The 27,073-nt window shown below is 39.9% G+C and overlaps 2 protein-coding genes across 2 annotated transcripts in view; one reads left to right on the plus strand and one right to left on the minus strand.

The window, feature by feature from the left end:
- Nucleotides 1-6,506, minus strand: part of LOC138898836 (uncharacterized) — a 42,032-nt gene extending 35,526 nt beyond the window's left edge. Inside the window, exons 1-3 of the mRNA XM_070184942.1 lie at nt 6,336-6,506; nt 5,642-5,860; nt 4,915-5,154 (exon numbers count right to left, since the gene is read on the minus strand). Of these exons, the coding sequence (XP_070041043.1) occupies nt 4,915-5,154; nt 5,642-5,860; nt 6,336-6,506 (630 nt within the window). The remainder of the gene's footprint in view (nt 1-4,914; nt 5,155-5,641; nt 5,861-6,335) is intronic.
- A 6,792-nt stretch (nt 6,507-13,298) lies between these two features.
- On the plus strand, nt 13,299-18,031 carry LOC104107069 (small ribosomal subunit protein bS1c). The gene is made up of 7 exons (XM_009615768.4): nt 13,299-13,703; nt 14,229-14,504; nt 14,594-14,674; nt 16,107-16,388; nt 16,469-16,579; nt 16,671-16,757; nt 17,724-18,031. Exons 1-7 carry the CDS (start codon nt 13,395-13,397, stop codon nt 17,826-17,828), a joined length of 1,251 nt encoding a protein of 416 aa, XP_009614063.1. The 5' UTR covers nt 13,299-13,394; the 3' UTR covers nt 17,829-18,031.
- Nucleotides 18,032-27,073: the final 9,042 nt, after the last annotated feature.

A 27,073-nucleotide genomic window follows, 5' to 3' on the forward strand; every position in this document is an offset into this window, starting at 1 on the left:
TATATCGGTACTAAATATCTCCCAACTTAATAAAATGAAACTTACTTGAAATTTACTTTTCTCCTAACTTGACCCCTTGATACTATTTGAGGCTCTTATTGATTTCATGTTTCCTTCTCCTTTTACTATGACTCGTTCTATTGAGATGGTATTTAGTTTTACATACTAGTACTATTCCATATGTACTAATGTCCCATTTGCTGAGGGCGCTACATCTTTAATGGATGCAGGTGGTTCCATAACAGGTGGTATTGATTAGTGATAGCAGCACACCCTCTCCTCAGCTGACTTGGGGAGCCCCATTTCATTTTGGGGTCTTGTATCTCTTGTCCTTTGTGGATATTATTTTGAGGTATAGCCGGAGCCTTGTTGTCGTCACCTTCATGCTACTCTTTTGTATCTATTAGAGGCTCCGTAGACATAGCATGGATAGTACCTTTGTTTTGGGAAATCAAATTAGAAATGTTGTATTTGTAACATATGTTTCCACTTCTAAACTATGAACGTGTAATGTAATATTTTGGGGAAACATTGAATGAAGTTCTAACGGTAATGAAATTTGGATTGTTCATGTAACCTTCTCATATTCTAACTAATGAAATATACATTCTCTTTATTCATGGGTGAGTCTAGGTAGAAGGCATTGTACAGGCTTGCTTGGCGGGGTTATCTGGATTGAGTGCCGGTCGCGCTCCCCGAGGTCGAGGCGTGACAAATACTACTACAACCATCCCCAAAATCTAGTGTCATCGAGTACACGAGCATTACTGAATAATGCGATACAAGCAAAATCCTCTAATACAACTATATGAACAATAGAATAGTAAGGATAGAAATAACTGAAAGAGAACTTCAAGGACTGCGAACGACATAGCAGCTACCTTATAGTCCCCAAAAAGCTAGTAGCAACTCAATTCTAGAAATCATCTTGACCGGATGTACTTGGATTTGCACATGAAGTGCAAAGTGTAGTATGAGTACAATCTATCCCATGTACTAAATAAGTAACAACCCTAATCTTGGGCTGAAAGCAGTAACGAGCTCAGAAACAATAGTCATATGCCAATATCAATAACTAGAAACAATTTTGAATATAAAGGAAAAATAGTATGAACAGGTAGCTCGATGATATTATGTTCAACTTGTTCACATTTCAGGAATTTAGGCATGTATTCAAGTACAACAGTTAAATCCAAAAGAGATAAATTATTTCAGTTACTAGATAGCGTGAGGAAAGTACGTCTCTATACCTACATGTCAAATTAACGATATCATAGGGTATCCATCAAAATATCCATACTTAGAACTGTATGGGTGCCTCGCATATCTTCCCATCATCAAGCATGTATATAAAACATTGTGCTTGCGCCCAATACTGGCATGTCAGACTCCAGAGGGGCGGATCTTTGCCAAGGGCTAATCGCAATAATTAGCCCAATAGTGAGGCCTAGTGCACGCGTTGCCCCAAAACAATAACACTTAGCCCAATAAAGGCCTAGCATACGCGTTACCTCAAAATCAATACCAAATCGGCTCTATGGCCCAAACTCAATCATTTACTGTTCAAGTCTCAGAATACACATCTCACAGTACTCAGTTTAACAGTGTTACACATATGAGGCATCAATAACATGTGAGGAATCAAATAATAAGTACTGAGACAAAGATACCGTACACGGATATAGCATCATGACTGAGAACATGTGTACAAATAAGGCCTATAGCTTAGAAATAGCAAGAATAGCCTTATCAAGTCTCAAACAAATAGCACTTAGCCTGGACATGATGTCTAACATGAATCACAGTTCAAGTAATCAAACAAATAGGGAAAATGCGGGTAAACATAGTATGATAGCAAAACAAGCCCAGTAATGGCCTAACGGCCTCCCCAAACCATGAACACGCCGGTGCATGTACACACGCCCGTCACCTAGCGCATATGTCACCCCGATATCTTTCATATAACATAGTTCTCTAGGTTAAATACCCTCAAATCCATGTTTAGATGTGTTACTTGCCTCAAGCAAGCCAAATCCACATTCAAAAATAGTTTTTCCCCTAAATTTTGCCTCCACACAGCTAAATTCTAACTAAAATTGACTTAATATTATCAAACAATGCAAGAGAAACCAATTACGAATAATAAAGCTATGATCTTTACACAATTCCCCAAATGTCAACAAAAGTTAACCCAAGGTTTTCCATGTCAAAACTCGAGTCCAAGGGTAGATCTTGACTACTCATAACCCCACGAGTCTATATATGTGTTTTGTTTTCAAATCCGAGTCAAATTTGACTCTCAAATTCCAAATTTTTATTTTTCAAAATTTAGACAAAAATCCCCAAAATTTTCTTTGATTCTCGTAAATTTGATGTTTAATCTCATATAAAATCATGAAATATAGTAGGATATTGATTTAAACTACTTACCAAATGATTGTAGATGAAAATCCCCGCTTCAAGTCGCCTCCTATCGAGTATAGGGTTCTAAAATGAGAGAAATGAGATGAAATCTCGACTTTCTAGCCCTTTGTTCAGTTGCATATGTCGCAATTGCGACATTGGGTTCGCAATTGCAAAGAAAGCCTTGCAATTGCGGCTACTGGCAGCCTAAGGGGAAGTCGCAAATGCAACATTGTCTTCGCATTTGTGAAGCTAGTCCCCATTGCAAATGCGACATAATTATCGCAAATGCGAGCCTACCCTGCCCAGGTACTACTTCGCAATTGTGATCTAGGCATCACAAATGCGACACCTGAGACCCCCTACTAAGATTGCAATTGCGATGCTGGTGTTTGCAATTGTGACACCTGAGGCATCAGCACACCATCAACCTGTAATTAGGTCCAAACCTTTACGAAACATGTCTGAAATTCACCCGAGCCCTCGGGGCTCATAACCAAACATCCACATAAGTCTAAATACATCGTACGAACTCGCTCGCGCGATCAAAACTGAAAAATAACATCTAGAACTATGAATCGAACATCAAAAACATGAATTTCAAAAGAAAACTCAAGAACCTCTAGAATTGCAACCAAGCGTCTGAATCCTATCAAACCAACTTCAAATGACACCAAATTTTGCAAACAAGTTTCAAATATCAAAACGGACCTATTCCAAGTCCCAAAACCAAATTCAAACCCCGATAGCCAAAAAGTCAACCTACGGTCAAACTTGGAAAAACTTCTAAACCTCAAATTGTTAACATAGGAAAAATAAGTCAAATCAACTTAGGGACCTCCGAATTCAATTCCGGGCATACGCCCAAGTTAAAAATCACTATGTGAATCTATAGGTGCCATCAAAACACCGCTCCGGGACCGTTTTCACAAAAGTCAAACTTTAGTAAATATTTTCAATTTAGGACTAAGAACCAAATGGTTCAAATCAACCCAAAACCTTTCCGAAACGAAATTAACCAACCCCACAAGTCATAAAATCACAAATACACATGTGTGAAGCATCAAAAGGGGAAATGGGGCTAAAAAACATAACAATATCGGTCGGGTCATTATATTCTCCCTCTCTTAAGACTAACATTCATCCTCAAACATACATAGAGACATACCTGAAGTGACAAAAAGGTGAGGATAACGACTCCGCATGTCGTGCTTGGTCTCCTAATTCGCCTCCTCGACCGTATGACCGCTCCATTGAACCTTCACTGAAGTGATGTTCTTTCACCTCAACATTCGGACTTGCCTGCCCAATATGGCCACCGGATCCTCAACATAAGTCAAATCCTTGTCCAATTGGACTGAGCTGAAATCTAATACATGTGATGGATCGCTATAATACTTTCGGAGCATGGAAACATGGAACACCGGGTGAACTATCGATAAGCTGGGTGGCAATGCAAGTCTGTAGGCCACCTCACCAACTCTCTCAAGGATCTCAAAAGGACCAATATACCTAGGGCTCAACTTGCCCTTCTTCCCTAACCTCATCACACCCTTCATGGGTGAAACTCGAAGCAAAACTCTCTTTCCTGCCATAAATGCTACATCACGAGCCCTCCGATCAACATAACTCTTCTATTTAGACTGTGTTGTACGAAGTCGATCCTGAATCAACTTCACTTTCTCCGAGGCATCCCGAACCAAATTAGTGCCCAACAACCTAGCCTCTCTCGGCTAAAACCAACCAACTGGAGAATGACATCGCCTCATATATAAGGCCTCAAAAGGAGCCATTTGAATACTCGATTGGTAGTTGTTGTTGTACGCGAACTCTGCAAGTGGTAGAAATTGATCCCATGAACCCCCAAAATCCATAACACAAGTACATATCATATCCTCCAAGATTTGAATAGTGCGCTCGGACTGCCCGTCCGTCTGGGGATGAAATGTTGCACTCAACTCAACCTGTATGCCTAACTCAGGATACAGAGCTCTCTAGAAATACGATATGAACTGCGTACCTCGATCGGAGATAATGGACACCGGCACACCATGAAGGCGAACAATCTCATAGATATATATTTAAGCTAGTTGCTATGAAGAATAAGTAGTCAGCACCGGAATAAAATGTGTAGACTTGTCAGTCTATCTACAATAACCCATACTGTATCGAATTTCTTCAAAGTCTGTGGGAGCCCAACATCAAAATCTATGGTAATACGCTCCTACTTCCACTAGGGAATCTCAAGTCTTTGAAGCAAACCGCCCGACCTCTGATGCTCGTACTTCACCTACTGACAGTGCAAGTATCGATCCACATACTCCACTATATCTTTCTTCATTCTTCTCCACCAATAGTATTGTCTCAAATCCTGAAACATCTTAGCGGCACCCGGATGAATGGAATACCACAAACTGTGGGCCTCCTCAAGGATCAACTCACGCAACTAATACACATTGGGCACACATATCTGACCCTTCATCCGCAACACCCCGTCAGCTCTAAAGAAACCTCCTTGGCATCGCCGTGTTGCACTGTGTCCTTAAGGACAAGCAAATAGTGGTCGTCATACTGACGCACTCTGATGAGCTCATACAACCAAGAAACCACTCTAGCAAGAACTAGGCTAGGCTCTGAAACATCCAATCTCACAAGCTGATTGGCCAAAGTCTGGACATCTATGGTTAGTGGCCTCTCTGCTGCCGGTAAACATGCCAAACTACACATACTCTCAGCCCACATTGGCCTTCCCTGGACGATATAATATAGTGATATAATAGTCATTTAGCAACTCTAACCATCTCCGTTGTGGCAAATTGAGATCCTTTTGCTTGAATAGGTGTTGGAGACTCAAATGGTCGGTATAGACCTCACAATAAACACCATACAGATAGTGCCTCCAAGTCTTCAATGCGTGAACAATAGCTGCCAACTCTAGTTCATGCATAGGGTAATTCTTCTCATGAACCTTAAACTGCCGAGATGCGTAGGCAATCACCCTACCGTCATGCATCAACACCGCGCCAAGCCCAATACACGATGTATCACAATACACGGTATAAGATCCTGAACCTGTAGGCAACACCAACACTGGGGCTATAGTCAGTGCAGTCTTGAGCTTTTAAAAGCTCAGCTCACACTCCTCAAACCATCTGAAAGGAGCACCCTTCTAGGTCAATCTAGTCAAAGGTGCAACAATGGATCAAAAGCCCTCTACAAAATGTCGATAGTAACCTACCAAACCCAAGAATCTCTGAATCTCTATAGCTGAAGACGGTCTAGGCCAACTTTGAACTGCCTCAATCTTCTTCAGATCCACCTTGATCCCTTCACTAGACAGCACGTAGCCCAAGAATGCCACTGAATCAAGGCAAAACTCATACTTGGAGAATTTAGCATATAGCTTCTTCTCCCTCAAAGTCTGGAGTATGATCCTCAGATGTTGTTCATGATCCACCTAGCTACATGAGTACACCAATATATCATCAATGAATACTATGACGAAAGAATCAAAATATGGCTGGAACACACTATTCATCAGGTGCATAAAGGTTGTTGGGGCATTGGTCAGCTCGAAAGACATCACTAGAAACTCGTAGTGACCATAGCGGATCCTGAAAGCCATCTTCAGAATATATGAATCTCAAATCTTCAACTGATGATACCTAGACCTCAAATCAATCTTCGAGAACACTCTAGCACTCTAAAGCTGATCAAATAAGTCATCAATACGTGGTAGTGTGTGTTTATTCTTAATTGTAACTTTGTTCAGTTGTCTGTATTCAATACACATCCTCATAGTACCATTATTTTTCTTCACAAATAGAACCGGTGCACCCCAAGGAGACACACTAAGCCTGATGAAGACCATTTCAAGCAAATCCTGAAGCTATTCCTTTAAATCTTTCAATTCTGCTGGTGCCATATGATACAGTGGAATAGAAATGGGATGGGTGCCCTGGCACTAGATCAATACCAAAATCAATGTCCCTATCGGGTGGCATGCCAGCCAGGTTCGCTGGAAATAGATCTAGGAAGTCTTTCACTACCGGAACTGCCTCAATGGTAGGAATATCAATACTAACATCCTTTAGGAAGGCCATTTATGCCAAACATCCCTTCTCAACCATCTGTTGAGCTTTCAAATGTGAGATCACTCTACTAGGAACATAATTCGGGGAGCCTCTCCACTCTAACCGCGGCACCCCGGCATCGCCAATGTCATGTTTTTAGCGTGACAATCAAAGATAGCGTGATATGGAGACAACCAATCCATACCTAGAATCACATCAAAATCAACCATGCTAAGCAATAAGTGATCGACTCTCATCTCAAATCCCCTAATAGTCACCACACACTACCTATATACACGGTACACAATAATAGAATCACCCACCGGCGTAGATACATGAATATGCGTAACTAAAGAATCACGGGGCATATCCAAATAACGAGCAAAGTACGATGACACATATGAATAAGTGGAACCAAGATCAAATAATACTGAAGCATCCTTATGGCATACTAAAACAATACCTGTGATCATAGCATCGGAAGCAACTACCTCTGGCCTAATGGAAAAGCATAGCATCGAGCCTGACCACTACCCCTCTAACCTCCCTTTCTAGGGCAACCTCGGCCCGCACGACCTTCACCCCGAGCTGGATAAGCGGGTGGTCTAGCAACTAGTGCGGGGTCATAGATTGGCATCCCTGCTACACTGGACCTCTATAATAATGGGGAAAATACTTCCTCACATGCTCCAACTCTCCACAATCGTAATAACCTCTAGCCAAAAATGATAGTGGGGCATGCATCGGACCCCGGGAACAAGAATAACTACTGGAATAACCCGGTACTGATGAACCCTGAATAGATGGAGCACAGTACGAGCTCTAAACTGGAAGTGCACTAAAAGATGACTGAACTGGACGAGTACTGTATGAATCGTGACTAGTTGATGCACCATGATGAATTGGACGAGCCATCTGAGCGGGCCTGAAAGGACGACCTCTGCTATGATGTGACTGACCTCAAGATGAGGTACCACTAAAACCACCTGCAATACATGGGCCTCTTGCCCTCCCGCTCCTCGAGCTCAAGTGTGCGAACCGACTCTAAGCACTTGGCAATCTTGACCATCTGGTCAAATGTAGCATTTGTCTCGGCCTCTCGAGCTAGACTGTAACGTAAATCATAGTTGAGGCCATTATTGAACCTCCTAATCCTCTCTCTCTCTCTCTCTCTCTCTCTCTCTCTCTCTCTCTCTCTCTCTCCCGGTGGGAACCAACCATATAGCATGACAGGCCAAATCTGCGAATCTCATCTCATACTAAGTCACAGTCATATCCCCCCAGCGTAGCTGCTCAAAATCTCTACACAGCTCCTCTCTATAAGTCTGTGGGACAAACTTCTCTAAGAAGAGAACTAAGAACTCATGCCATGTAAGTGGCATTGTGCCAACTGGACTTCTCAACTAATACATTTGCCACCATCTGTAGGCTGCCCCAGTCAGCTAAAAAGTAGTAAATGCAACTCAACTGGTCTCCAAAATACCTGTTGTGCGAAGAATCCGCTAACATCGGTCTAGAAAATACTGAGGATCCTCTTACTCCTCCCCGCTGAACTCTGGAGGCTTAAGCCTCCCCAATCATTCCAATCTCTTCTGCTCCTCATCACTCATAGGTGGACCAACCTCGACCCGAGCAAGCCAGCTGAACTGGTAGTACCCTTGGTGTCTGATGGCCTAGAGCTAGCTGCTCTATAGTACGAGCGGCGGGATTCTGGACACCTCCCCCGGCATATGATGTGACTGGTGTAGCTAGAACCTAAACCGTCTCAGCCAGGCTTGTGCACACAGTCAAAATCTGGGCCAAGGCCTCTTGAAGGCCAGGAATAACAATGGGCATAGCTCGTGCCTGAGCTGGTCCCACCGGCTCAACTGTATCTGGAACATGATCCATAGTTGGAGCAGCTGGTGGCTCCACAATTGCTGCTCTGGCTGTAGTACGAGCCACACCTCGACCTTTACCGCGGCCTCGGCCTCTCGCAGCCTTAACTGATGGTACTAATGGTCGTCCACCTAATTCTGTCACACGTGTCCACACCATCTGTGAGAGAATAGAAGAGTCAAGGCTCAAACTTTGTAAATAACAAATTAGCATGACAAGAATGCAAGAAAGTGAAGTTTCCTAATAGTTCGGTAGCCTCTCGAAGATAAGTACAGACGTCTCCATACCGATCCGCAAGATTCTACTAAACTTGCTTGTGACTCGTGAGACCTAAGCAACCTAGTGCTCTGATACCAACTTGTCACGACCCAAAATCCACTAGTCGTGATGGCACCTAACCCAACCCGCTAGGTAAGCCAACAGCCACATAATAACAATGAAATCAAATAAATATTATTTAATAACTTTCAGCGGAAAAATATCATGAAATATCTGAGAATATAACCATAATACTACTACAACCATCCCCAAAATCTAGTGCCAATGAGTACACGGGCACTACTAAATAATACAAGCAAAATCCTCTAATACAACAGTCTGAACAATAGAACATTAAGGATAGAAATAACTAAAAGAGAACTTCAAGAACTGCGAACGACATAGCAGCTACCTTGTAGTCTCCCAAAACACTAGTAGAAACTCAACTCTCGAAATCCCCTCATCCGGATGTACCTGGATCTACACACGGAGTGCAGAGTGTAGTATGAGTACAACCGACCCCATATACTCAATAATTAACAACACAAACCTTTGGCTGAAAGCAGTAACGAGCTCAGAAACAATAGTCAGATGTCAATATCAATAACTAGTAAAAATTTAGAATATAAAGGAAAAATAGTAGAAACAGGTAGCTCGATGATATTATGTTCGACTTGTTCACATCTCAGGAATTTAGGCATGCTTTCAAGTACAATAGTTAAAAGCCAACACAGATAAAGTATTTCAATTAATAGCTAGCGTGAGGAAAGTACGTCTCTTTTCCTACTTGTCAAGTATACATGTCAAATTAACGATATTACAGGGTATCCATAAAAATATCCACACTTAGAACTGTAGTGATGCCTGGCATATCTACCCATTATTAAGCACGTATATAAAACACTATGCATGCTCCCACTACTGGTATGTCAGACTCCGGAAGGGAGGATCCTGCCCAAGCACTAATCACAATCATTTAGCCCAATAGTGAGTCATGGTGCACGCGTCGCCCCAAAACAATAACACTTAGCCCAATATGGGTCTGGCGTACGCGTTACTTCAAAATAAATACCAAATCGGCTCTATGGCCCAAACTCAGTCATTTACCGTTCAAGTATCAGACAACACATCTCATAATAATCAGTTTAATAGTGTTACACGTATGAGGCATCAACAATATGTGAGGAATCAAATAAGAAGTTCTGAGACAGAGATATCGTATACGGATATAGCATCATGACTGAGAACATATTTACAAATAAGGCCTATAGCTCAGAAATGGCAAGAATAGCCCTATTAAGTCTCAAACAAATAACACTTAGCCTAGACATGATGTCTAACATGAATCACAGTTCAAGTAATCAAACAAGTAGGGGAAATGCGGGTATAGCATGGTATGATAGCAAAACAAGTCTGGTAATGGCTTAAAGGCCTCCCCAAACAATGAACACACCGGTGCACGTACACACGACCGTCACCTAGCTCGTACGTCACCCCAATATCTTTCATATAACGTAGTTCTCAGGGTTAAATACCCTCAAATTCAAGTTTAGATGTGTTACTTACCAAAAGCAATCCAAATCAACCTTCAAAAATAGATTTCCCCCTAAATTTTGCTTCTGCACGACTCAAATCTAACCAAAAATGACTTAATATCATCAAACAATGCAAGAGAAATCAATTACGATTAATAAAGCTATGATTTTTACATAATTCTCTAAAAGTCAACAAAAGTCAACCCTCAGGGCCGCCCGATCAAAACCCAAGTCCAAGGGTAGATCTTGACTACCCATAACCCCACGAGTCTGTATATGTATTTTATTTTCAGATCCGAGTCCAATTCGACTCTCAAATTCCAAATTTTTATTTTTCAAAACTTAGAGAAAAATTCCCAAAATTTCTGTTTGATTTTCATAAATTTGATGTTAAATCTCATATGAAATCATGAAATATAGTTGGAAATTGATTAACACTACTTACCCAATGATTATAGGTGAAAATCCCATCTCCAAGTCGTATCCTACCGAGTCTAGGGTTCTAAAATGAGAGAAATGAGATGAAATCTCGACTTTCTAGCCCTTTGTTCAATTGTAGATGTCGCAAGCAATTGCAATGAAAGCCTCGCAATTGCGGTTAGTGATAACCTATGGGGAAGTCGCAAATGCGACATTGACTTCATATTTGCGAAGCCTGTCCCCATCGCAAATGCGACATAATTATCGCAAATGCGAGCCTACCTTGCCCAGATACTACTTCGCAATTGCGATCTAGGCATCGCAAATACGACACATGAGACCCCCTTCTAAAATCGCAATTTCGATGCTGGTGTTCGTAATTGCGACACCTGAGGCATCATCACACCAACAACTATTAATTGGGTCCAAACCTTTCCGAAATGCATCTGAAACTCACCCGAGTCATCGGGGCTCCCAACCAAACATCCACACAAGCCTAAAAATATCATACGGACTCGATCGTGTGATCAAAACACAAAAATAATAACTAGAACTACGAATCGGACATCATAATGCATGAATTTTAAAAGAAAATTCAAGAACCTCTAGAATTGCAACTAAACATCCGAATCCTATCAAAATAACTCGAAATGACACCAAAATTTGCAGACAAGTTCCAAATAGTAAAACATGTCTATTCTAAGTCCCAAAATCAAATTCTAAACCCGATAACAAAAAAGTCAACCTACAATCAAACTTGGGAAAAACTTCTAAACCTTAAATTGCCAACTTCGGCAAAACAAGTCAAATCAACCTAGGGACCTCCAAATTTATTTTCGGGCATACTCCTAAGTCCAAAATCACGATACGAACCTATTAGAGCCATCAAAACACTACTTCGAGATTGTTTTCACAAAATTTAAACTTTGGTCAATATTTTAAACTTAGGCTTCTAAACCAAGAACCAAAGGGTCCAAATCAACCCAAAATTTTTCCAGAATGAAACTAACCAACCCCGCAAGTCATAAAACCATAAATAGACATATGTGAAGCATCAAAATGGGAAATGCAGATCATATACACAAAATGACCGGTCGGGTCGTTACAGCTTGGAACAAGTAGGTCCATCCATATGACGTACGATGGCCTGCTGTCACTTGGGAAGGTGTGGTTGGCACCCGGTGCCATACTCTGCCCGAGCGTACCACTCTGTAACTGTGAACATAGGCCAACGAGGCCTACCTGCAAACTAACAATACCAATCAAGGCCGATGAGGCCATATTCTGAATCATTTGAAAATGACGTCTCTCTCATTTGTGGGGTAAACATACCCAAAAACTCATATACATAATTGTGTAGGCTGATGAGGCCACCATGAATGTTTCCAACCAGTAATATCAAACTGAACATATACACAAGGCTGGCAAGGCCACAATACTGATATACAAAATACACATGACTCGTCTACAAGCCTCTAGAGATAACTGAACGGTATTATGGTCGGGACAGGGCCTCGACCTACCCATCAAACCTATATATATAAAATTGACTCCAAGATCTAAGCCTGGTAACTCCAAGGAAGTGGAGCTTACCAACAAAGCTGATATTTGACTCTGTCTACTAGGAAGGTCTATTCAGCTGTCTATCAGGACCTGCAGGCATGAAATGCAGCTTTCCTGGCAAAAGGGACGTCAGTGTGAAATAATGTACCGAATATGTAAGGCAATAAAATAATTGAAAGCTGAAACTGAACCGATAATATAATAATTGAAAGTAATTGGGAGTCAAAGACGATCTGAAGATATGCTTACCTTCTGATACTGACTCAACTCTCTCAATATAGTAAGTAAAATAGTTGTCCGGCCCTATAAGGCTCGGTACGTGTAACTGCTCTGTCGCAGTAGGCTCGCTCATAGGCACTCGGCCATACTAGGATCTGTATCTCGGCCATTCTGGACTCGCTCATAGGCGCTCGACCACAATAGGCATGGTATATCACTTACCATCTGATCAGAGGTTGCCCAATAAGGGCCTGCCCGCCGATTATAGCTCGATGGTGGTGAAAGAATATTAAGTAAGTAAAAAACAAAGGGGTTATGAAATGAAACTAAAGAAAAAACTAGCCTAGTTGTGAGCTTAATATTTCCTGTAGCAGAGGTACGATCAATAATAAGAGCAGAAGAAAGTAAATGACTTTATGTTTTAGAGAGCAAAATATAGCTTTTTGTGTATAGAGTATTTTCCCCTACAAAATGGTGCTAATTCTCCTATTTATAGCCATATGTAGGGAGACAAGATCCCTAAAGTAAGCTTCTCTTGAATGAGAATAAAACCGTCATTGATGGATGCATAACGGTTCTTTGGGATTCATCCAGCGCTGGTCACATACTTGCATCGGGTGCCAGTTATTTGCTGACTCACGTCCCACTAGTCTCCAGTTCCACGTGTAATCTTCTCATTCGTCCAATTGTCGCTATCCAATTTTATCGTATACACTTGTATGTCCATTCCCTCTCTTCCTCGTAAGGATAAGAAATAGAAAAAGTTGAACAAATGCAGAGAAAACAGAGAAGAAGAAGAGAGGAGTGCATGTCCCTTTTCTGAATAGGGGTTATTTTGTAAAAGCTGGCTATATTCGAAACAGCGGCTTTGAAACTGGAAATCTGCGAAATAATTCATTAAGCAGCCCAAGTCTTAAGAGGCCCAGCTAAAAGTGGGACCCTCTGTTCCTCCTCCTTTCGCTTTTATCTTATCTGCGCAAAGAATCCATGGTGGGTAACTAACTATTCATCCATTACCTGACTTCCTCTAAGCACAGTAGCCAAAATGGCTTCTTTGACACAACAATTCGGAGGGTTGAAATGCCCACCAATTTCAACAGCAAGGCTTCAATCCAAGAAGCTTAAGGTGAATCCCATTAATCATCAGAATAAGGCTAACAAAGCAAGAATAGTAGCACAAGCTGCAGCAGTGGTCACAAATGCACAAACAAGAGAAAGACAAAAGCTTAAGGAGATGTTCGAGGATGCCTATGAGCGATGCCGTACTGCACCTTTGGAAGGTGTTGCCTTTACTGTTGAAGATTTTCACTCTGCCCTTGAAAAATATGATTTTGACTCCGAAGTTGGTACCAAGGTTAGCTTCCCACTTCTTCATTTTTGTGTTTAAAAATGGATTCTTGGACTAATTAGGAAAAACTTGAAAGGATATATATTAGTTTATGATAGTAAATTGGGTCACATTTTGAGACAATGCTTCAATGTGGTTAAATTGGTACCAAGGTTGGCTCATTGCACGCTATATCTGTTGTCATATCAAATTCTTGATGCTGTCTTGGACTAATTGGGAAAACAATGAAATAGTTGAGTGCTGTTTGTTTTTTAATTGTAAAATGGGTTACATTTTGAGATGCTAAAGGTCAATTCTTAACGGGGTTTGGGTTAACAGGGGAATTATTTTAACCTGATAAGTATATGATTTCATAATAGCTTGAAATGGATACAAAGGATTTAAATATCCTACCTCAACTAGTTTGGGATTAATTGATGTTAGTATACAATTTCATGAAACTTTCATATTAATCTGTTATTATTTATGATTCGACGCTTATAGCTGGAGTTGACCAAATGAAGAAGCAAATGGATTTTATCTTCTTTCCAGGTCAAAGGAACAGTTTTCTCTGTGGATGCAAATGGAGCTCTAGTTGACATCACTGCAAAATCATCTGCATACTTGCCTTTACGAGAGGCTTCACTTCACACCATCAAGCACGTAGAGGAAGCCGGAATATATCCTGGTTTGCGTGAGGAGTTTGTGGTGGTTGGCGAAAATGAAGCTGATGATAGTTTGGTTTTGAGCTTGCGTTCGATTCAATATGACCTTGCATGGGAACGATGTAGGCAGCTACAAGCTGAAGATGTTGTTGTCAAAGGCAAGGTATGCACTTGTCCTGAATCATCACTGCTTTAGTAGCACATTCAATCCTGTAGCAATGGTCAAGTCTAGTTCTTTGGATGATTTTGCAGGTCGTTGGTGCAAATAAAGGTGGAGTGGTGGCTCTGGTGGAGGGGCTTCGTGGTTTTGTTCCGTTCTCGCAGATATCAACGGTTAGTTGTATATTCACCACATGAGCTATAACCTATTTTGTGAAGCTGTGACTGTTTCTTGTAGATCTTCCGTCATCCAGACCTCATATACTGAGAGAGAGAGAGAGAGAGTTAGAGAGAGAGAGAGAATTACTTGGTCATTTGATTGAAACTCAATAAAAAGTGGCTCCTTATACAGGACTTGTTACCCTATTCTAATAGGATAAGTCACCTAATTTACAAGGATCTTATTAAAACGAATTTATCTCCTAACTAAATGTCCAAAACTGCAATATTCTACACGATTCTTACAGTGAGTCTGGACTTGACAGATATTTCAGATTGACCTATCCAGCCATTTTTTGTTTATTTTTACTGACTGATGCCTCTTTTCATAGCCTGTTGCAGTTTCTGTCTTTTATTTAAGATTTGCATGTGGTGATCGCCTGATTCACTCTATTGTGCCGCAAAGTTCCAACTTCTCACAAAGAGCACATTTATCAGCCCAAAAGTGAGACCAGCTTTTGTTTGGTAGATAGATTGATACTTCTTTTCTGCTATTAAATGGCAAGCTAAAGAAATGTAAAGTGGGATTTACCCACCATTAAGTTGTTTGAGCTGACTGAAATAAGCGGTATTATGAGGCCTAGGGGTACTCACATCCACATGTTGAGAATAAAAAGGAAGGTTGCAAGTATGGGATATTGTGTCTACTATCTGTTTGTTTAAACAATCATTAGTGCAATTTACTTCTTGCAAGGCCTACTTTTGCAATTTTTGTCGTAATTTTACAGATATTCTATAGTTGCATGTAAGATTTGATACTCGACTAGAAAACTTATTTAGTTAATTGTACCATATTAGTATCTATGCCGATATTCAATTTCTCCTACAAGGAGAACCAAGAAAATTTCCAAATGGCTGGCGATTTTACTATATGAGGGACATTTTTGCGATTTGTTAGTTAAAAGACGATAGAATATAACTGAATAGCTATAAGTTCTAGTTTTGCATCCATTATCTCCTCGGCGTTTTTCACCTATGAAATTATCTTCTTAATTCGAAATCAAACCATGGGGTATAATTTGGTGATTAGGAGCTTTGTCTTTCCTTGTTACAAAAATAATGTTTTGGTAACAGTGGTGTCTGGGTCTGCTTGTACGTGCCTCAATTATTCCACAGCTACATGCTAACTTCCACCGGCTCAGATACGGGGTTACTCTACCAACCAAGCCTTAGGCATATATGAAAAAATCACCTTGTGTTTTTAGTCTTTGCTGGGATTTGAACCTTGTTCTCCTGTGGTTTTCACCCACTTCATTGACCACTAGGCCACACCCTTAGGTGCGTTTCCAAAAGTAAATTTGCTATGATTACTTGAAACTCACCATGCATAACTCTCTTTTGATTTGCCTTATCAAAATAAATAAATAAATCTCTTTCAATATTTCAGAAATCAACTGCAGAGGAACTTTTGGAAAAGGAGCTTCCTCTGAAGTTTGTTGAGGTTGATGAAGAGCAATCCAGACTTGTGCTCAGCAATCGTAAGGCCATGGCTGATAGTCAGGCACAATTAGGAATAGGCTCAGTCGTTCTTGGAACAGTTCAGAGCTTGAAACCATATGGTGCCTTCATTGACATTGGTGGGATCAATGGCCTTCTTCATGTGAGTCAGATCAGTCATGATCGTGTCTCTGATATTGCAACAGTCCTCCAGCCTGGTGACACTCTCAAGGTGTGTGTAGAAATCTCAAGCTCGGAAAAGTTTTTCGATGACTGGAGAAATCTCTAATCTTCTGCTCAATCTTGTTGTAGGTCATGATATTGAGCCATGATCGTGAGAGAGGTCGAGTGAGCCTTTCAACAAAGAAGCTAGAGCCTACACCTGGTGACATGATTCGCAATCCAAAGCTTGTCTTTGAGAAAGTAAGTATTTCCAAATGTTATTTATTTGTCTGCACTTGTAGTAAATCATCATTTCATGTTTGTGCATTTCTCCTACGTTTTGTTTTCACAGGCTGAGGAGATGGCCCAAACATTCAGGCAGAGAATTGCCCAAGCTGAAGCCATGGCCCGTGCAGATATGCTGAGGTTCCAGCCTGAGGTATTTTTCTTATGTCTTACTAATATGAAAATTGTTTCATTTTACAGGCATTGTAAAATATTATTATTTGAAAAGCTTTTTCTCCATTTGATCTTATATGAAGCATGCCAACATTATTTATATACCTTGGAGTGACTTTACATAAACTTATTGAGTTATGTGGAAATAGAACTCTGCCAATTAAGTTTGCTCTGTGTAAATATGGATATATATAAGCTGAGGAAGTAGAAAGAATAGGAAAAAGGAAAAGAAGCAGCAAAGTTGAGTATTGTTAGCCCAAGAGATTTGAAGACAATAACTGGAAGGCAGAAATTAGAGAAGCAACTGGATTCCCTCTCTCCCTTTCTTTCCACATCAAGAGATAAGATTAGAATTGGGTGATACGGAAGTGGGGATAATAGAACAAAGAAAAGAAGGAAAAATGGATACAAGTGGGAGGAGCCTTGAATAATAAAGGATATAGGATAAAATTTAAGCTGTTGGTTATGAGGATACTCAAGTCCGGTTCTAGCTTAATCGTCTCCCTTTAATATCTTCTTTGCTCATGCCCGCCAATCTTCTTTGCTCAGCTAACCAAGTATTATGCTTTAATATAAAAATTGCTGAACTTTCTTATGAATTTCACTACTATCACCTCTATCCTATCTTATTTGATAACATCTCATCGGGCACAAACTTCAAATCTGTTTAATAGTCAACATATCAAATCAAAGTTCTAAATTTGAAGTGAATAAGAATTCTTGAAACTTATGAAATTTGTATAAAATAATAATGCTAGTGAAATGATGTCAAATGCTATAGAACGTCTAGAAACACAAAGTGTCATATAAATTAATTGGTCTTCTGATGCTTCAATTGAAAACTGAATTTATCGTCATATTCTTTGCCTTGAAATAATTGCATGTGACTGAGAGTATTGACTTGTGTAAGTCTCTCTTTTTTTTATTTTTTTTTGTAACTTCTCAGAGTGGATTGACCCTGAACTCTGACGGGATTTTAGGCCCGCTGACCTCTGAACTACCCGAGGATGGACTGGATTTGAGTGAGATTCCGCCAGCTGAAGATTTATGAATTCTAAATGGACAACCCGCTTCTTTTAGACCTTTTTTGTTTCAGAAATTGTATAAATGCTGTTTGTAGGTTTAGGAACCATTCACGATAAACGTATTCCTTCGGCAATTATTCTATTGTATTATTACCATGATTCTAAACAATTTGGCTTGCACTTCTTGCTAAGAATGAAGCATTGTTAAATAGCAATAACTGTTAAAGCATACATGCATTTTTGTTACTGTTGCAAGAATGATGTCCCGATATGATGAATCGTCTTAATACTGTAAACCTAAATAGAGTGAAATATATGCCGAGGAATAGACTTCACGTGATCTGAGATTTATTACAATTGATACTCCTTATGTTCTACTTTATGGGTCACTAAGTTGGAGAATTAAAGAGAATATTGTGACTGCAATTTTTGACTTGAAGGACATTTTCATGTAGCTTATAAGTATGTAAATTTTCTTTCAAAAAACTTACATAACGGAAATTAAGTAGTTTGAGTTTACATACTGAATTCTCACCTCAATACACAATGATTGTCTTCTTATGCCATGGTATGTAGAGAAGTCCCAATGTCAACAGTTGGTTTAGTATCTTATAATTGTTGAGATATTAAAATGGACCAAGTTACTGCTCACGGGAAACAAAATTTGAAGATCGGTCAACAACTTTGGCTTGACAAGTTTGGTGACAAGATGGGCTGACGGGGCAGAATTAAAGGTCAGTGGCACAAGAGGGGAAATCATCATATTATGGGATAATTGTCAGTGAAATTGCATAGACATTCAGTAATGATCTTACTCAATATCTTGCTTGTTGGAAGGAGCACATGAGAAATTTCAAAGTAGATTTACAAGACTATGGCCCACACACTAATCAGAAAAGGGAAGAGCTTTGGCATGAGCTAGCAGCAATGGAATGATCATTAATTCCTTGGGAGAGACTTGAATATTTGCAGGTTTGAGAGTGAGGGCTTGTGTGAGGAGGTCTAAAGCAATGAAAAGCTTCTCAGACACAAAACAGGAACTGAGTTGATCTTCCTTTATAGGGCCTCTTACACATGGTCCAAGGGAGAGGACTCAATATAAGAATCAAGGATAGATAGATTCTTGATTTCACTTAAATGGAACGACAGTTTCAGGGCTATGAACCAGCTTGTTCTTCCTAAGGTTATCTCAGATTACTGTCCTATCATGCAGGAAAGTGGAGATTGGGAAAGAAACTCTTCATATTTTAAACTTGAAAACATGTGATTCTAAGCTGAGGGTTTCATGGACAAGGTAAAATAATGATGACAGAGTTACATGGTAAGAAGGCACTCCTGATAAAGAAGACCTAAGCAGATGATGGACGAGACTCTGGAAGGGTGGCTTTCTACTGAGGTTGCTTCTGACGGGCTTGTTTTTGATAGAATTGAAACAAGATGAAATAAGGCCCTTGAGGAATTATTATCACCGCAACAAACATAAAAGGGGGAACCTCAATCATAAGAGGAAAAAACCAGATCACTAAACTTGCAGAAATCAGCAACTAGCAAAGGCAGAAGAAGTGTTATGAAGGCAAAAATTTAGGTGTCTATGGCTCAAACAGGGCGAAACACTAAATACTTTCAGAAGATTTCTAGTTCACACAAAATGGTCAACTGTATTGATTGACTATGAAATGGACAGTGAAATCATTGAAGGTAAAGCGATATTAGAATTTCAGTAAAACTACAAGCAACAGTCTCAAAAGAGTGGCGAGAGAGGTGATTTCCGGTCATCAAAATGCCTTTATAAAGAACAAGCAGGTCGTTGATGCTGCCCTATTAGCTAATGAAGTGTTGGGTTTGAAAGTAAAAGAGTGGGGGATCCGGTATCATTTTCACTCTAGATATAGAAAAAGCTTTTGACCCACTTAATTTCTCTTACCTCTTCATAATATTAAGAAAAATGGGCTTAGGGAAGTATGAATCAGGTGGATGTGTGATGCTGCATATCTATTGTGAAATACTCAATTTAGTTAATGGAAGCCCTGTAGGATTCATTTCTCACAAAAAGGACTCAGGCAAAGAGACCATCTTTCACTTTTCCTCTTCATATTGGTTATGGAGGGTCTTACCAAAACACCAGAAAAGCCAAGCAACTGCAACGAATGGAAGGCTTTAAAGTAGGCCGGAACCTTGGTAACTCAATTTCTGTGTCACGTTTGATTTATGAAGATGACACTCTTATTTCTATGGTGTAGAGAGATCCCTAGTACTCCATCTCAACTTAATACTGTGCATATTTAAGCTTTGTCAGTGTCACGACTCAAATAATGCCAAGGTTGTTATGGCACGTAATCCCCCTACTAGGTGAACCAACATACATACCACAAGTCTAAACATTATAAAATCATAAATAAGTCTTAATAGAGATAATATCATAAGATAAGTCTAAAACTAGCATAACACGTGCGGAAATAAACAAAACAACCCCTACGAACTGGTGTCACGATGTCATGATATCTAAAGAGTATCATATGACATAAGTCTGAATAATACATCACTGTCTAATACAAGGAAACAATAATAAAAGAGGGAAGTGACTTCAAGGCACATCGGACGAACAAGCAGCTCTACCTCGAGTCTCCAAGTGAACTAACCTGGATCTTGCTGGTACCCTGATTAGTATCTGTATAAAAATATAGAAGTGCAGTATGAGTATATATAAGGCCCCATAAAATTTCGCCAAGTAATTTAAGGTTTTGTGGTGCTGAGGTAGAGTGATGTGTACGAATGTAGTAGTTAATCTTCGCGGCTCGCAAGCTCTCCGCGGCGGTACAGACATTTTGGGTTGAAGAATGCACTGAGGAGTTGATAAAAATTTTTGGCAGAAGAAGGCAATTATGCGGTTTGTTTCGCGACCGCAGAACCGTTTTGTGGCCCGCATAATCATCGCGGAGTTGAGCAGAAAAATGGTTGAATTTTGAAGGTCGTTTTGCGGCCCATTCTGCGATCGCATATCCATTTCACGGTGCGCATTTTCCATCGCAGATTTTGCATGAAGAATTTCGTTGGGCGATTCTGCGGTCCACTCTGCGGCCGCATAAGTGGTCTACGGACCGCATACCTGTCGTAGACCGATCTAGACCAGCCCAGTTCTTGGCATCATTTGGCCCATTTTGCGGGCCACATATCTGTTATGCGGTCCATTCTGCAACTGCAGACCTGAGTTCGGAGGGTTCATTTTCCTATTTTATAACTCGACCCCATTTCTTATAAAATGACATTGAGGTTATTTTGCCGGGTTAATCACATATTTTGGAGAGAGGGGAGTGCTTTAGAAAGGAAGGAAGGAGCCCCAAGTGTATTGATCATCAATCCTTTCCCCAATCTTGAAGATTCAAGGGAATCATTTACTAGACCACCATCTATCCGGGTAAGTTCCTATCCTATACCACCCATGCAAGTTATTTTAGGGTCTAAGTATATTGTGGTATTGGAATTAGGCCATGCATGTGCCAATATCTTGTAGTATGTAGGGTTAATAAACCATTTTGGGTAGTTCTTGTTGAAATTGGTTGAGGGAGTAAGGGATTACCATTGTAGGGCTTCGTAGTCTATCTTGCATGCTAGGTGTTTGACAAAATTCCTAGGAGAGTTACACCATGAGAATCCTTCTAATTATTAACCGATTTTCGCTATCTTCCTATAGATTATTATTGCTAGAAATGTGGGGCGTTGTAGTAACTTAAAGAAAGCTTAAACAAGGTATGTTGGCTAAACTTCTCTCTTAGAATCGAATTCCATAATGTCCCCGTAAGCTTCAAGTATGGTTGGTTCAAGTTCCTAATTCCCATGTTCCAAGTTGTTCCTATTAAATTCGATTATCCTGAGTAAACAAAGTGTTGAAAGTTATGTGTTCAAAACGTGTTCCGAATGTTTCTATCACATTATGTTATCCTTCGGGAATGTGTTCACGAATGATATGTGTATTAAAATGTTATGGCTTTGAGAAGTGTTTCAAATGAAAGTTATGATGCCAAATTGTGTGAGAAAAACTCGATGTGCTTAAGACTCTTAATTGCTCATATGTGTACCTAAAGTCTTGATTTGAAATGCATTATTGTTGATAATCTATAAAGATGCTTGAAAGTGAAAGAAGTGAGTTGAAGATATAAAGTGTGGCCACCGTGCCAATAATGAAAGTTATACTTGTGGCCAATGGTGCCAATAAAATGAAATGATGTGACAGACATTATGGAATGAGCCTTGATTCAACTGTTTCAAAATGACTTCGAAAATAGATTTGCCTAAAAACTTATGTACTCGAGTCATGCCCAAATGCGGCTGTTTTAACTAATGCTATGCTTTGTAAGTATTTCCAATGTGTTTTAAGCTCTTACATATTCATGAGTTGAAATTGTGCATTGTCCTTTTGGGGGAAAAGTATTTCAAGAATAAATGGTGTGTTACTCGTTTATGATTTTAACTTGCGCTTTGATTGCCAATCATTTTACTCAATTTCTTGTACAGAGATCCACTGTGTTTAAAAGTCTTCATTACAAATGAACTTAAAGTTGTGATTTCTGGAATATTCTATATGTTGATGTTTATGATGATGATCCTTGAAAGTAAAGAAATAGAAGTGTGGAATATGACATACGACCATTGTGCCATAAAAGAAGAATCATATGTATGGCCAATTGAGCCAATGAAATAATGATGTTGTAAGTGGTTGAAAGTACTAATGAATATATATATGGTGTGAAAGGTTATGAGGTAAATGCAATTGTATTTATGTTTCCCTTGTATGAAAATCAAAAATATTTTTGGGACTATCGTTAGTCACCGAGGAAGGGTAGGTGGGATCAACCTAACCCCGAAACTACACATGCCGGTGTAGGAGTGCATTATGATTATTCCCCTTATTTGGGATGAGATTGATGTGATAAGAATATTCCCCTTTATTGGGATGAGATTATTGCTAGCAAAAGTGTGATGTCAATCCACATGGCATTGTTGTGAGATGACCTAGCCGATCGGATTGAGATTGGATGCCATGCCGCACACATGGTGCTGATTGTGATTGTGATTACTCCTCTACCCGCACACATTGGAGTGAGGCGGCATGGCCGCTTTGTGTAGAAGTTGTTATGATTGGATGTCTCTGGTGAGACGACTTAGCCGATTGGGCTGAGATCGGACTCCATGCTAAAAGTACGCTGGTATTGTGATTGGATGTCTCTTGTGAGATGGCTTAGACGATTGAGCCATGATCGGACCCCGTGCTAAATTTACGGCAGTATATCGGTACTAAAGAACAACCAACCAAAAATAATATTATCTTCGTATTTTGAAAACTGTTATGTTTTAACTTGACATTTGGATATCATTGATCATTGCTTGCTGTTTCCATGGTTTTCCTTTCTTATATTGACATTCTATTTTGAAAGAGGACATTTAGCTTTACATACTAGTGCTATTACATATGTACTAACGTCCCTTTTGCCGGGGGCGCTACTGTAACACCCCGAAAATTTTCGAAGTATTTCAGTGTAAAGCCCCGTAAATTTCGCAAGTGAATTCAAGGTTTCATGGGGCTGGAGTAGGCTTACATATTTAAGGATGGTATAAAATCTTCGTGGCTCGCAAGCTCACCGCGGTTCGGACTTTTTGGGTTGAACAATGCATCGAAAAGTAAAGGAAAATTTTTGGCGGAAAAACGCGTTTATGCGGTCCATTATGCGACCGCATAATCACTCTGCGGGCCGCATAATGGCCATAGAAGTGAGCAGGAGAAGGGCCAGTCTGGGGGCAATTATGCGGTCGCAAGCGACCGCATAACTGTTATGTGGTGCATTATGCGATCGCATAACAGTTATGCGGACCGCATACACAGACAGATTTTTGATCATTTTGGTTTGTAATTATGCGACCGATATGAGGTCCGCATATCCATAATGCGGTCGCATACCTGTTCCAGAGCTCCATTTTTGGGTTTTTAAAACCCGACCCTATTCGTTAAATACACGCTTTGGGTCATTTTTGAGCAAAAATCTGATGTTTTAGAGAGAAGGAAGAGTGTTTTAGAGAGAGAGAGGAAAACCCTAGGCTAATTATTCATCAAGTCTTGCTCAAATCGTGAAAGATTAACAAGGAAAACCCACAAGTTCTTCATCTAAGAGGTAAGGTTCCATACCCTAGTTTTCAATTTTGAATTTGGGTAGAAGATGGTTGATTAGGAGTATAATTCATGGGTATGAGATTATTATTTACACATGCATGTACGAATAAGAATTGTGGGAAGATTGTTGAGCTGAAATAAGTAAGGATTGGGTTGTGGACTGAAGGAAATCTTGTAGAAGAACCTTGTAGTTAAATTTGCACACCTAGTGTCTGATAAAAATGCTCACATGAGCTGAGACCATGAATATCTTCCTAATTATAGTTCAATTTTGTTATGTCTCAAAATAGATCGGGATTGCTAAGAATTCCGGATCATACTAGAGTTAAGGAAGCTCGATTGAGGTATGTTGGCTAAACATTCTCTCTTGGAATTGAATTCCATAATGTTTCCGTAAGTTTCAAAGTATGGGTTACGTATTAAAAGGTTATGACTTTGAGACGTGTTTCAATGAAAGATAGTATGCCAAATTGTGTGAGAAAATCTCAATATTCTTAAGACTCTTAATTGCTCATATGTGTACCTAAAGTCTTGATTTGGAAATTTCTTATTGTTGATAATCTATAAAGATGGTTGGAAGTGAAATAAGTTAATTGGGGATATAGAGTGTGGCCAACGTGCCAAGAGTTTAAGTTATGATTGTGTCTAGTAGTGCAAATGATTTGAGAAGATGCGATAAAGAATGTGAAATGAGCCTCGACTCAATTGTTTAAAAATGACTTCGAAGATAGAATTGTCTAAAAGCTTTTGTACTAAATTCATGACCATTAGTGGCTGCTTTAACTAATTCTTTGATTTATAAATATATCCAGTGTGATTCGAGTTCTATATACTCATGTGTTGAAATTGTACATTATCATTTTTGGGGAAGAGTATTGCAAGAGTAAATGGTGTATTGACTGTTTATGATTTTTCATGTGTGTTTCTATTGTTGGTTGGTATGCCTCATTCTTTGGGAAGAAACCATTTGTGTTTGAAGTTTCCATTTCAAATGGATTTGAAGTATATGATTTCTGAAATATCCTATATGTTGATACTTGATGGTGATCTTTGAAATTGAAAGAGGTGAAAGTGTGGAATATAAAATACGGTCATCGTGCGAGGAATAAAGAATCTTGTGAATGGCCTAATGAGCCAAGGAAATATTGTCGTTGTGAATGACTGGAAATACTAATGAGAATTCATACAATGTGAAAGTTATTGAGGTGAGTACAATTGTATTTATGATATTTCTGTTTTCAAATCAAATCAAAACTATTTTTGGGAGCATCATTAGCAATACCGAGGAAGGGTGGGTCATAAGGCCCACACCTGAAACTACACATGCCGGTGTAGGGGTGAATTGGGATTATTTCCCTTATTTGGGATGAAATTGAAACCTTTGGAAATTGTGATATTATTCCCCTTAATTAGGATGAAACTGGAACCTTTGTCGATTGGAAAAGTGAACTCACACGGTATATGTGGGAAGACGGCCTAGCTGATCGGGTGGAGATCAGACGCCATATTGCGCATATGGTGGTACTACTTTTAGTAACAACTTTCTTTCACATCACATATAAAACCACAGTGTTCCTGAGGAGATGGCCTAGCCGATCGGGCGTGATCGGACTTCGTGCTAACAAAGACGATGGTATATCAGTGCTAATGATCTCCCAACCAAAATTATATATGAAGTTCGTATTTTGAAAATTATTATGTTTTAAATGGACATTTGGATATTGTTGATTGTGACTTGCTGTTTCTATGTGTTGCCTTTTCTTATATGGGCATTCTATTTTGAAAGAGGATTTTTAGCTATACATACTAGTGCTATTCGACAGCACTAACGTCCCTTTTGCCAGGGGCACTGCATCTTTAATGGATGCAGGTGGTTCTTCAGCAGGCGGCATTGATCAGTGATAGCGGTGTACTCTTTTCTTTCTCATGCACTGTATTTTGAGGTATAGTCGGGGCCTTGTTGCCGGCATTTCCATATTACTCTTCTATTGTACTTAGAGGCTCCGTAGACAGGTTGTGGGTTATGGTTGATGTTGGGAATTGAACTAGAAATGTTGGTACTTGTAAATTATGTTTTTCATTAATTCTATAAACTCGCAATGTTTTGGAAATTATGAATGAAGCTGCTAATGGGAATGTAAAGGAAGTTGTTAATAAAATCTTTTCAGTGATTGATTATTGGAGTACATCTCCTCTTTATTCGTGGATGAGTTTGGGTAGAAGGAAGTCTAATAGGCTTGCTCAGCCGGGTTCTCTCGGTTGAGCACCGGTCACGCTCCTTGAGTTTGGGGCGTGACATACTTGGTATCAGAGCCTAAGGTTTTAAAGTGTCCTAGGATGTCTCGGAGCCGTGTCTAGTAGAGTGTTTCTTATCGGTGTGTTGTTGACCACATCTATAATGAGGAGGCTACTTGGACATTTAGGAATTTCACACTTCTTTGATACTCCAGATCGTGCTATAGAGCTCAAGATAGGAAGCTAATTTCCTCGTTATGTCTCATGATTTTTTTTCCAGATGAGTAATCCACGAGTTCAAAACAACGAGGAAGGAATGACCGCTCCATTGAATCTGGAGGAGATTACACAAGAGTTTGTTGGGAGAATGCATCGAGCCGTGGAGGGGTTGGAAGAACTTGTTGCTAAGGGAAGTGTCCTTATTTCTACCACTGTCACCGCACCACCGGATCTTGTGGTGAGAGAATCTAAGAAACGAAAGAGGGTTGTTGGTGCTAATGAACCAGATTGTGTGATTTGCAAGAAGCGACACTTGGGAACATGTTGGATGACCCTTGAAATATGTTATGGCTATGGAAAGAGGGGGCAGAAGAAGAACAAATGCCCTAGGTTGGGCACACCCATCCAGTTATGTCCGTCATGCGGGAAGGAACATTTGGCATCGTGTTGTGAGTATGCTCAGCAGCGCATTAGAGGTGGTATCTTTGGGCAATTCCAAAGGCCCACACAACAATCCGGTGCTGGAATTGTTAATCGCGCATTGGAAGCTTGGAGGAAGGATAAGGGGTATGCTTATGATGTATGCAAAAAGGGTAAATATCAGGTCAGTGAGACGAGTCAGTTCAACGGACCTCATCCCCGTTGTGTCAAGTG

The sequence above is a fragment of the Nicotiana tomentosiformis genome, chromosome 9 (genome assembly GCF_000390325.3).
Source record: "Nicotiana tomentosiformis chromosome 9, ASM39032v3, whole genome shotgun sequence".
Taxonomy (NCBI): domain Eukaryota; kingdom Viridiplantae; phylum Streptophyta; class Magnoliopsida; order Solanales; family Solanaceae; genus Nicotiana; species Nicotiana tomentosiformis.

What these genes read in the sequence shown, in the direction of transcription:
- LOC104107069 (XM_009615768.4), top strand. Translation starts at nt 13,395, where the DNA reads ATGGCTTCTTTGACACAACAATTCGGAGGGTTGAAATGCCCACCAATT. An exon ending in ATGTTGTTGTCAAAGGCAAG is followed by an intron (nt 14,505 to 14,593) that starts GTATGCACTTGT and finishes ATGATTTTGCAG; the next exon opens with GTCGTTGGTGCAAATAAAGG. An exon ending in TGCTGAGGTTCCAGCCTGAG is followed by an intron (nt 16,758 to 17,723) that starts GTATTTTTCTTA and finishes GTAACTTCTCAG; the next exon opens with AGTGGATTGACCCTGAACTC.